Source organism: Aotus nancymaae, unplaced genomic scaffold (assembly GCF_030222135.1).
Source record: "Aotus nancymaae isolate 86718 unplaced genomic scaffold, 86718_ANA_hifiasm-v0.15.2.pri h1tg000038l, whole genome shotgun sequence".
In the NCBI taxonomy this organism is placed as follows: Eukaryota; Metazoa; Chordata; class Mammalia; order Primates; family Aotidae; genus Aotus; species Aotus nancymaae.
This window is the reverse complement of record NW_026988452.1, coordinates 3607952-3620898: the sequence shown is the minus strand read 5'-3', so window position 1 is coordinate 3620898 and position 12947 is coordinate 3607952. Positions and strand designations below refer to the sequence as shown.

Below are 12947 nucleotides of genomic sequence, written 5' to 3'. Positions count from 1 at the left end.
AAAACAAATTCCAGTCACATTATATTAAAACTGAAAATCAAACCAGAATCCTTAAAAGCAACCAGAGAACAAAAGACAGACAATGGATTGTAGCTGAAATCTGACTAGAAACCAGAAGAATATCTGGAAGACCATGGAATACTATCCTAAAGTGCTAAAAGGAAAGAGCATCTACTTAGAATTTCAGAACCAGCGAAACCACCCTTAAGAAATGAGAGGGAGAGACCACAATTCAGACAAGATGGCATGGACTTGTCCCTCCTGGCTCCTCCCTGCTTCATAAAGTTACAAACCCAAGAAAGAAAACACAACTGTGCTGGTTAATGTTTTGTGTTAAGGTGGCTGGGCCACAGTGCTCAGGTATGTGGCTGAACATGATTTTGGATATTCTATGAGGGTGCTTTTTGGATAAGATTAACACTTAATAGTTGGACTTTGGGTAAAGCAGATTACTCTCCACAATGTGGATGGGCCCCATCCAGTTAGTTGAGGGCCTTAATATAGAACATTGACCTCACACAAGCAAGAAGTTCTGCCAGCTGACTGCCTCTGAACTCAAACTGCAAGTGTGTGTATATAATAGAAAGATGTATTTTGTTTCTCCTGTTTTATCCAAATGATAACTTACTAAACCTACTTTTCTGCATCTTGCTTTTTGTACTTAACCCTTTAAATACAAAGGTTGTTGAAGAACTTTCCATATTAGCTCATAAAGAATTTTTCCTTTTTTCCCTTAACAGCTACATATTTTTCTATTATATGTTTATACAATCTTTTTTTTTTTTTTTTTTTGCATGAATGTAAGTGTACTGTCTTTGTAGGATAAGTTCCTAGAGGTGGAATTGCTAAAAATAAAAAACTAAAAATTCCCCCTCTCTCTCTCTCTCTCCCTATCATATTGATAGATATTGACAAATTGCTCTCCATAGAGGTCGTATAAATTTACGTTCCTAGCAGCAATGTATGAAAGTGCCTATTTCCTCGCAGACTTACCAGCACAATGTGATACAAGCTTTTCAATCTTTTCAAAGCCAGTAGGTTAAATAACAAAAAGTCTTTATGTGTATGATCCCTTGTATAATTGTCACTGTGTCTTTTTGGGAAACAAACAAACTGGGTTTTTTTTGCGCCAGCTGATCAACCCCTCCTGTTTCAAACAAGTGCTGGCACCTCAGGTGGTGTCCCTTGCCTTGGAGAAGGGTAGATTTGCTGGTGTTTGCTGATGTCTGCAGCTGCAGGAAGCTTTCTCTGTAGATTTTTATCTCCTCTTCCTCCCACTCCACTTCCACTATTTTAGATGACTTTCCACGTATATTTGGTCTTTGCTGTTTTTTTATTGTCTCCTGGTTTAGCGGAAATGAAATTTACATTTTTGTTTCTTATTTTTCCGGTTGCTTTTTAAATAATTTTCAATGTAAGGGAGAAATATTGACTTTTACCCTGCCAGGTTCAAGCAAGAAATCAGCCTAGGATTTTTTTAAGCTGCCTAAAGGTAATGCATATTTAATTTTAAGTGTTAGGTAGTATGAAGAAAATTTTCATAATCTTCTCTTTTCTTATTCTAAACTGCATTCTTGAAATATCCAATATTAACATTTGACATGTTTCCATTAACAACTTTCTCTATTTTATGCAAGGTATACAAAGGCATGCATATCCACAAATATAGGCTTCATTGTATATAAAGTTTGTGGTATTCATACTGCTCAGATTTTTTTCTTTTAACTATGTATAATGAGCATCCCCTCTGTATTGGCAAAAATCCATCTAATTCTTTGTAGTATCTGCATAATATTCTAGGGAATAGATGTACCACATTTAATTTAATCATTTTCTCTTGAAGACTTTCAGATTATTTCCAGGTATTTGCAACTATAAAAAGTGGGGTAGCAAACATTGATTACACATGCCTTAACACTCAGGTGCTTTGTTTTTCTATCACCTTCCAAAATTAGTATTGCTGGATCAATGGTATTTAACTTAAATACATTACAGTCTACTTTTTGAAAAGTTGTATCAGTTCATCTTTCTGCTAAATGAAGAGCTAATTTCCTCATATCTTTCCTCCTTTTGAAATTACCAATCTTGCTGCACCTTACTAATTCAGGGTGGAAATATGTTATCTCATCAATAGGCTAACACAAATAAGAATATCTCTTTTTATTATCCTTTGTCAATTTTGAAATTGTCATTTTTTTGTTATTTTGTATTCTTTTAAATTTTAGGACCACTAACCATTTTTCTTGTGTTACACATACCTTTTCTGTTTTTTTCTTTTAACTTTATTTATGATGACTTTGACTTTGTTGACTTTATGATGTCTGTAGTTATATTACTTCAAATTTTTATGTAGACAAATACATCTCTCTTTGCATTTATGGATTTTGTCTTCCTCTAGAAAGCTTCTTGTATCTTAAAGTTATAAACATGTTAATAAAATAATTTCACTATTTTTATTTTTAAAAATTTAGATCTTCAATCTGCTTTATATGTGGAGGGAGGTCATTACTCTGGCTCTAGGAATAATGACAATAGGGTGAGGATTTTGAATATAAGGTAATCGGGTACATTCTTGCCTAGCCCAAGTGAAAACTGGTGAGAACCTGAAATCAGGTAGAGGTTGTGGGATGGAGATGAGTAGAGATGGCATATTGAAACATAGAGGTGGAATCTTTTAGGAATTAAAGACTGACTTCCAGTATGTGGTTGAGTGAGAGGAAGGAAAGTAAGGTCATCTTGGAAATTGGATGGCCAAAGTTGCTAGTCTCTAAGGCAGGGGCCCTAGGGGTTAAGCACGTATGGGTTCAGTTGTAGACTAGGTTGGGGACTGAAAAGATAATCTTACATGAGCACATTCCTAGAAATTTAGATTTTTGTATTTATATAACTTAAAAATTATGTAAATTAATTTTAGCCCTAACTCTTGCCTGGTGAGTGAACGGACTGCTTCAAAGTATGATTTTTTTTCTATTAAGTTAAAGGAGTACATTGTATCATGATCTGAAAGTTGAATAATCAAATTTGAAGAATGATCATTTGACTAACCTTAAAAGTAAGTTTTAAATTATAAAATCAATATAATGATATCATAGAGAACTGGGAAAATGTAAGAAAAGCCACTCATGAGTGACTGCTCTTAAGCATCTACCACTTCATAAAAACCTACTTTCTGCTTTGGTTTTTGGAGTGGAAGGTATAGATAACTTTCTGTAGCACTTGCAATAAAATGCCTCTCACACAGTGTCTCTTGGGTGTTCATGTAAATAATTGTGGTCAGCACACTGCTTTTCTTTTTGTCACTTGGCAAAACTTTAAAGGTGTACATCCCCTTTGTGTTTTAAGAGGTTCTTGCAAGCCAAGTGTGGTAAGAGTTTGTTTTGGTTCCTGTCTCAGCTAATGTTATCAAACCTGACCAAGTGGGTTGTATGGCCTTATAAATGAAACCCAAAAACTCTTTTGTAGATGGTTTTCTGTCTTCCAGAATTTTGTGAATTGTGCAGTTTACATAAGGCCTGAGGCTGAACTTTGCCCAATATAATATTTGTGAGATTCACCTATACCATTACATATTGTTGGAGTTTGTCTTTGTTTATTGCTGTGTGGTGTTCCAGTAGGTGAATATACCACAGTTTGTTTTTCTGTTGATGTATACTTGCATAGACAGGTTCATTTGAGTCTATTTTAATAGTGTTGCTGTATACTTTCTTGTATTAACATATTATTTTGGTAAACTACATGCTCTATTTTTCATCTGACTTTTTACCTTAATATGTCATAAGTTCCTTTTCTTTAAATACATTTATATTGACATAAAATATTCCATTGTGTGATTGTACCACAACTTAACCTATCCTACTTTGGGACTTTCAGTTTATTTACAATATTTTTCTGTAATAAACAACACTGAAGTGAACATCCTGGTATAAACATCTTTGCACATTTTTTCAATTTCTTGAAGAAAATTCTTACACAGATTGAAATGACTGGGTCAGTATTTAAGGATATTTGATAATTACTGCCAGATGGCCATCTAAACATTTATACTTACTTATAGTCCCTCTACTAATGTATATGAGTGCCTGTGTTCCCAGAATCTTATTAAATGAAAAATTGCAACTTACTATAATTAGCAGCATTTGGTTATTAGTGATATGTGATATTTTATTAAACTATGTGTTGGACATACATGGTTGGCAAATTGCTTTTTCTCGTGAGCTTTGTCATTTTATCTTTTAGAGAGATCTCTATTTTTCTTATATTTTACAAGGGTGCTTTAATATATTAGGATAATTATCTTCCTTGGTTTTCCCTAGATTGTTGCTTGACTTTTAATTTTATCCATATTGGTTTGTTTTTGTTTTTTTTCTTCTTGCTATGCGATCCTTTTATGCAGTAAAAATTTGGGTGTTATTTTTATTTATTTCTGAAGTTTTCATAAACTTCTACCAAATCTCAGTTCCTTTATGAGAAGAACTAATATTGTAAAGATGACAGTTCGTTCCCAAATCAACTGACACATTTCTCAATCTATAAAAAATTCATTTGGATTTTTACTGCTACCTTAGTAAAACGATTTTAAAGTTCATCTGGGTACATAAATGGGCAATGTCAAAAAGTCAGACAGTTTTGAAAAATAAAAATGATGAGAGCTGATTTGCAATAGGCCTTAGATCAACTACTAAGTCACCAGCTTAGAACAGGTCAGGCCAGAAAGTCCTGAGAAAAATGTGTGTGTGTGTGTGTATGTGTGCGTGCGCGCACGTGCGCCTATCTATCCCATGCATGGGTCAGATAGATTGATCAATAAATGGTGTTAGGATAGTTGGCCAACCATGCCAGCTCTGTGAGAATCTAGGGATCATTTGTTAGTGACTTAAAGAAACTAAAGTGATAAATGGAAACAAAAAACAAAATGGAAAATGTATTTCAGTAATAAAAGGTGCTATTCTCAGGCAGGAGAGAAATAGAACACCAAGACTAACATATCCTCACTGAATGTCAAATATCAAATTACCAGGACAGAGGCTCTGACATTTAGCATAAGGCAAGTGGCACCCGTGGTCCAATCAGCTGTGTCCCAGTGGCATGACCCTGTCTGCTCTGGGCCCACTCCTGTGCATAGGTTACGGGTGAATTTCAGAGAAGGGCCAGTTCATGGTAGGGTAACACCCTTGAAGGTGAAAGAATGAAGATCAGTGAGTGCCATACAGCTCAAGCTCCACTTGCTGCAAAGAACAGTCACAGTGAAAGCACATCTCTCATTATTAGTGTTGTTTTTGTTCTTCGCAGGCCAAGTTCATTTTATCCCCTGTGCCTTAAGTGTGAGAGTCTTAATATTTAGGTTTCTCTATAGTTGTAAGAAATTTTTTTTCAGTTCTAACCCAAACCCACTCTGGTCAAAGAGCAAAGCCCCAGCAACATTTACCCTTTATCACTCTTAGAACTTTATAGTTTTACTTTTGTCTTTATAGTAGGTGTATTATCACACATGCAAAAATGTACTGTGGGTTTGTGAAAATCTCATTCAAGCATTTGTCCTTGACCCTTCTATTTAGGTACTTTTATAGGCTGTCACTTACGTAGACATTGACCTTTTGTGATAAACCTTCCATTATGTATTAAGTATTCCTATAATTTCTCTCTCTTTTCTTTTTTCATGGTTGTGTTAACCAGTGCCTGTAGACACATCTGTGCCCTTCTTCATGTTAGTTATTTTGGACAGGAATAGTGTGGACAATTCTGCCTTTGTTTTGGTCTCCTAGCTTTAGAGTTGCATCCATCATCAGCTTCTTCTAAAGCTCATCTAACTCTGTGAGCTTCTTATGATAATTAAATTTGAAAAATAGCTAAATCAATTCAGTAATTATATTGGAATAGCTACTGGAGTTTGTCATCATTGCTTTGACTTAGTGTAGAGTTTACCAGATAGTCATTTCTTTGAATGTGAAAAGGTAGATGTTATCAAAGAAAGAGGTTATCTGCAGACATGAGAAACACAGAGAATGTTTCTCATGTCTGAGAAACATGTTTGAGAAACACAGAGTTAAGCAAAAGCAAACAAACTTCTTAGAAGCTCTGATAAGCTAATTTGTCTTGTGTAGCCCCACAAAGGCAATACAATTTGAAACATTTCTCATATTTATTTTACCTCAGAGCCTCTTGTTCGGACTGCTTGTGGGAACAATAACCTGAGAAACACACTTTAGGGAAGTGGTGATATAATTAAATGTTGACATATTAATTTTCTCATTAGTAAGTTTTAAAACATATCCTCTCTTTTGCCATCTTGGTTGGCTACAAACCAGAGAAGTCAATGGGTAGGGGCACAGGTCTGGAAGGGAGGAGCGTCTGAACTGGCTGTGTGTCTTTGGGAAACTGCTTCTCTCTCCTGGGACTGATTGTACTTTCTCATTCTTAAATGACACTGTTATACATACATGACCTCTTATTCATGGACATGAGACTTCTCTAGCTCTAAGATGCTATTTCATTTGTTGCACAGGGACTCTGATGGTGTTTGTTGTAGGAAAAGGAAGAAGCTTTTACCAATTTACAGAAAGTTTTCTCAGTCTCTGACTTGTCCATTTAGAGCTATTTTATTTATTTCTTTACAAAAACAAGTCCTGATGATTTTTTTTTTTTTTTAGATTTGATATGATCAAAGCTGCCACTTCAGTCTTTCACTAACTGGGCATCTTATAATCTGATTTAGAATTCTCAGAAACCAAAAGCCAGTGAAATAAAGTGAAAGGAACAGAAATGTCACCTTCCAGGAAACTCCAAAATGCCATTAACACCTTTAATGAGGCTGTTTAAAGGAAGAATCAGTCTGCATTTTCAGTGGGCCCTCTAGTCTGTTTCTTTTTGCTCATCAGGAAGCTAGAAGATGGCAGCCCATGAACTTCTTCCCTTGCCTTTGCAGCCTGTGGGCGGGATATTACTTTTAATTGACTTCTTACTTCTAATTGACTTAACTGAAACCTACTGGAAGTGAGGTTTCTTCCTGCCCTCAACCCTAACACCACTTAGGCAAAGTGGACTGATGATTTATTTTTGACAAATAACATTGCTGGAGTAAAAAATACTTAAAAAAAAAAGATAGTTGGAATTCCTGTTGTGATTTTTTGGTTAAATCTTGAGATTAGTTTGTATTATGCAGTCATAAGGTTTTAAATCATTTAGCAAAAGATTTCTGGGGATTGAGCTGTTCCCTTCTCTATGTTTACTATGATTATTTGGAAATGAAAAGGGCGGATAACCTTCTTTTAAATAGTAACCAACTTTGGGGTCTCCTATTCTTAATCATTACATTCAAGACAAAGAGGGCAGGGAACTCTGGACCTCAGGTTTTAAAATCTGAGGTCCAGAGTTCCCTCTGGCTCTTTCAGAAGACATTTGCATGACATTAATACATGGACTCTGAGTCAGACCAAGACACAGTCAAATCCCAGGTTACCATTGTGTTAGACAGAATATATAATTGTACACCTGTTTTCTTATTTGTAAATGGTGGTGGTAGTGACTGTCAATAGGTTTTATGAGAATGTATAAATTTACATATATATTAATGTAGTTTATATGTATATATAAAATAGAGCATCTGGAACACAGATATCCAATCAAATAGCGATAGATCTATTATAATCATTATTTTTATTGTAATCATAAGTATATTCCTTAATGCTTCAAATATTTGCTTTAGTTATTATTTTTATAGATTATGTTATTTTTATTTAGTTTTAGGTTTATTTTATGCTTATGAAAGATACCTTACAGACAATAGTATACTTGACTTCAGTCCTTCAATAGGAAGATGAAGCAGAAGCAGCAATACTGTGTCTCTCTAATGAGCTGGAATATTACTGATCGCTTTGAAGCCCCTATGTAATTATTCCCAATGAAATCCTTTCTCTTTTGCTTAGAAGTACCACATTTCGTTTTGGTTTTACTACTCTAATTCCTAGAAAATAGTTTTTTGACTTTCTATGTTTTTGACCCTTATGATCTAAAAAAAAAAAAATACCTATATGTGTGCTATACATGTATTCTGTACATGAGTTGCGCTTCTCTGTCTCAACGTTGTGTTAAGATTTATCCATGTTGATGAATGTACCTAATCTATGTTCTTTGTCACTGTGGTAGAATATTCCATTGTATAAAACAAATATGCCCTATTTTTTAAATCCTTCCTCCTGTTTATGGATGTTTAGTATTTTTCCAGTTTTATTTATTTTATTTTTTGCTATTTTGAATGTGACTACTGTTAATATTCTCCTGTTAGGCTGACTTACGTGAAATTGCCATTTTTGTAGGTCAATGATCCAAACTAAAAATTTCATTTGATTCAACCCAATTTATGTCTGGTGTATATTTTTAAGATTATATCTGAAGCATATACCTAAGTGTGGCAGAAATGCTTGTTTATAGAGTATATGAATTTTCAGCTTTTAAAATGAAACTTGATTGTATTACAAAGAGATTATACCAATTTATACCCCCTAAATGAAAATTGTCATTGTCCCATTTCCCACCAACATTTGATATAAATTTTGGTGGATGTAAAATATAGTTTTAATTTGCAGTTCTGTAATTACCACTGAAATTAAGCATCGTTCTATGTGCTTATTTGCCATTTCTGTTTTTTGAGACGGAGTCTTGCTCTGTCACCCCGGCTGGAGTGCAGTGGTATAATCTCTGTTCAGTGCAACTTCTGCCTCCTGGATTCAAGCAATTCTCCTGCCTCAGCCTCCCGAGTAGCTGGGACTACAGGCGCTGCTTACCATGCCCAGCTAATTTTTGGATTTGTAGTAGAGATGGGGTTTCATCATATTGGCCAAGCTGGTCTCGAACTCCTGATGTCAGATGATCCACCCACCTCCACCTCCCAAAGTGCTGGGATTACAGGCGTGAGCCACTGTGCCCAGCCAAAAATTATTTTTAAAAATAGAGTTTCCCATAATTTTTAGGTATGTACGGCTGAGAGGTATTTCGCTACAATACCATTTTTCTGCAGCTGAGAAAATGGCAAAATAAGATTATTTAACTATGGTTTTATCCTTTTGAAAAAGAGGGTTTATTGATTTCTGGTTTGTATTTTATAGTTATATAGTTAAAATTTTAAGGGATGTAGTATACATAAAATACTACTTTTTAAAAATATTAGAATTATTTTATCTTTATAAAAATACTATGTTTTTTATAAAATAATGATTTTATAATTATTTTATTTGTATTATTTAATTTTGCAATTACATATAATACTTAACATTTAGAACTTCAAAGCACAAAAGTTTAGAACTTTTAGATATTGTCTTTTGGCATTTGTGGAAAGCCATACTAAGTCTTATGTATGGTTCATTTTGTTACAAAGAATAATTTTGTTATTAATTTAAGAATTGGGGTGATGAAACTAGCAGATGACCCATTATTTTCTCTCTTTCTCTGCAGCCTTGCTGAGGTCATTTGTAAATATTTGCTAAGTCCATAGAAAGATACTACCTTACATAAACACTTACATATAAACACTATATTTAACTGTTTTAATAACAAAATAGATTGATTTTGTCCATGTAGAGGTTTTATCTTGCTCTCAATTTGTGGTCTTTCATTTTGGTTTCCTAGGTCTTATTTTATCATCTGTGTTGAGTATTAAACCATGGGGAGGAAGCTGGACCTGTCTGGTTTGACTGATGATGAAACAGAGCATGTTCTTCAGGTAGTTCAGAGAGACTTCAATCTTCGCAAAAAAGAAGAAGAGCGACTAAGGTGAGATGCCTGTATTGCCCAACAGGGCACAGCAAACCACATGTGGACAAGCGAAACAGGTTTCCTGAAGGTATTCCCTCCTCCTAGCCCTGAGTTTGGACACAAACCTATGTTTGCCAGAAGAATGTACTGTCCTCTGTAGAAAGGTTTGCCAGTTTCAGAAATGTCAGTTCAGAAATGTGTTGCTCACAATCCAATCAGGGATTTATTGGGGCTGCTAACCCTGTAAGTTACTATTAGCTATAGAATGAGTGGAACTTGTGGTGAACGCGCTGTCTTGAGCTTCCTCTTAGCCTTAGTTTTTTTGTTGGCAGGTGTTATGGAAGGATAACCAAAGTGTTAAGTGAACAGTTCTTGTGAGAATTAGTCTCATCCAAGTACAATGTTCTGTTTGAACTCTCAGCTACTGTGGCGCAGGAAAAGAGCTTTGAAGATCAGATACGAGGAAACTGAGCACCAGGCTGGGATGGGATCACCTGGCTTAGCACCACTTCCCTCATTTTATAGAAGAGGAAACTGAAGCCCAAAGAGGTAGTCTCCTGACTCCTCTGCAATTGATATTTCTCCATGAAATGCTCTTGGGAATACTATGGCAGGTCAATTGGGAAATACTGTGGCAGGTAAGTTCCAACTATGCCTAAGTTGGAAGAAGAGCGATAGAAATGAGGTCATGTATAGGCCTAATGTGTTGAAACCCAATGGTATGTCAGTATTAGGCTCCCTCATCTATAAACCTATTTTTCCTTGGAGTTCCATGTGTTTATTCACAGCACCATCTTCTTCCTTACACACTAAGCAAATACCTGTTTTCTCACTTCGATTATCCAACAGCTAGAACAGTACCTAGCACATAGTTTTTAAAATCAATTATTAACAGATTTCTTGTCTTTCATCAAACAAGAATATACTTAATATATTCTATACGTGAGACCAAAAAATGGTGGAAATAAAGATGATTACACTAAGGTGCTTATAGCCTAGCAAGGGAGATAACATTGCCAAGAAGTATAAAGTCTGAGGTACTCCAAGGTAGAAGGAAAACAATCCCTTTTTGGTAGTAGGAAAGATGTACCAGTTTTAAGCTGAGTGAGAAAGGGCATGAGTAGAGCTTTGGCATAATCCTGCATTTCCGTATTTACATAGGGCATATAAAAAAGAACACAGTCAAGGACGTCCCCAAGGTTCTTTGGCTTAGGAAACTGGAAGAATGAAGTTGTCATTCACTGAATATTAAGACAGAGGAGCAGGGTAGTTGGTAGCCAGGTAAAGTTGAGAGCTCTGTCTCAGGCATCTTCAATTTGAGATGAATATTGGACCTCCAAAGGAGATGCCAACTTGGCATTTATGTATTTGCAACTAGGAATCAAGTGAGAGGTCCAAGTTGGAAATTAAAATGTCATGGAAAAGGTCACCAGAACAATAGGAGAGTAGATGGAGCAGGGAAACTAGTACCCTTGCTTGGCAGCGCTAAGACCTGGTCACTATTTTACATTGAGACCGGTTTCCACATGGTAGTGCTTTCCCTGGGTTCTTTCATTTTCTTTCCTCTACTGTACCACTGGAAAGAACCATGTCTTGCTGAATTTTGTGCCCCAATCTCAGGGCGCAGGGCCTGGTACACAGTAGGTGTGCCCTAAAGATCTGTGGAATGATTGGGTAAATGTAGACTGTTTGTCAATCCATATGACTAACTTCATGTGTGGCTTGAAGAATCGATCTTAGTATTTCCCTTAAATCATGAAGACTATCTATGTGTCATGCTTTATCTCCTAGAAAGCATTTTTTCAGATTCTCTTTATTATATAGATTGGGTTAAACCATTTCAAGCCATTTCACATATGGGTAAGCCAGAACCTTGTTTTATGTCCTTTTCTGACTGTGGAGACTTGCCTTAGCGTCACTGCAGAGTCAGGTGCCAGTTCATGTGTAAGAGCAGCTTTAGGGCTTAGTTTGAGGAGGAGAATTTTAAAGAAGGAGCAGCTGTCACTGTAGTAGACCTGACAAAGTAGGCACCATCTTTCTCATGAGGACGGTAGTCTTAGTGGACAGCAGTCAATAGCCTACTGTAATTCTGTGAAAATGCATGGTCGTGGGAACCTGCTTGTGCTAGGGGAGATGATGTTTGAAATAATCAGTGACCACAGAGGAGTGACTGCTTGCCATAGCACCTCTTGTGATACTGGAACTGGACATTTTTTCTATGAAGACTGTTGTTGCTGTTGTCCTTCTGCCCATGACCAGGGACATGCCTCAACAGGTACCTAGCAAACTGGGATGAAACTCTGAATGATTTCAACAAAGAATCTTACTATCAAATAAAAAGAGACAATGACACTGCAAAACCACTGAAATCGCCTAACATTTGCATCACTTTTTCATATTGCTTAAATTTTGGGTATGTGAAAGAATCTAGGATTATTAGTATTATTGAATAATCTAGGATTATTAGTATTATTGAACTGAACTTCAAAAGTATTTTAGAATTATAGAAAGTATTTTCTTTTAATGAATGTAAAATTCAGAAGATTTTTTTTATTATTATTTTACAGTCTTGAATTAGTTTCCGTTTCCCCCAACCAGCTGTTCTTTATTTAGCTAGTTTCTCCAGCTAGGTTTTGTGTGAGGGTGGGTCTTGAGTGTAGTAGAGCTCATCCGGTGTTTATAATGATCTGTTCTTCAGTGCAGACATTAAGTGTAGTAATAACTAGGAGGTGGAAGTGTGAATTAAGTGTCCTCAGAACATATCATGGTAATACAAAGAGGGATAATAGGGATAAAGAATTCATGCAAAGAGAACTAAAAGGTATAAAGCAGTCAGTGTGAACTGGCACTGTCCTGAGTACTGCACAATTCACCTTAAATTGATTCCTCACCAAGTCACTATAATGTTAGTACCAATTTACATGGGGGTACCCAAGAACAGAGATTACAAAGCTTGCCCAGAATCACACAGTTAATCAGAGTAGGGCCAGTATTTTGTTTTTCAGGTTCTCTTTATTATGTAGATTGGGTTAAACAATTTCAAAACTGTTTTACTCTCCTTCTCTCCTTAAAATAATTCCTTAGTATCATCTAATGTCCAGTAAATTTATCCCACTGTTTTATTTCTACAATATATTCAAATCAGAATCCAAACAAGGTTCACTCATTAGTCTGGTTGTTTTGAATCTTAATTTTGATTA

The 12947-nt window shown here is 35.6% G+C and overlaps 1 protein-coding gene across 5 annotated transcripts in view; it reads left to right on the top strand.

The window, feature by feature from the left end:
- Positions 1 to 12947, top strand: part of MYRIP (myosin VIIA and Rab interacting protein) — a 398497-nt gene that overhangs the window by 53503 nt on the left and 332047 nt on the right. For 4 of the 5 annotated variants that reach the window (XM_064360111.1, XM_012460146.3, XM_012460147.3 and 1 more), the window contains exon 2: positions 9622 to 9765. In XM_064360111.1, coding sequence (XP_064216181.1) covers positions 9656 to 9765 — 110 coding nt within the window. In that variant the 5' untranslated portion in view covers positions 9622 to 9655. Of the gene's footprint in view, positions 1 to 9618; positions 9766 to 12947 lie in introns of those variants that run through there. The other variant, XM_064360112.1, reaches the window with a different exon arrangement.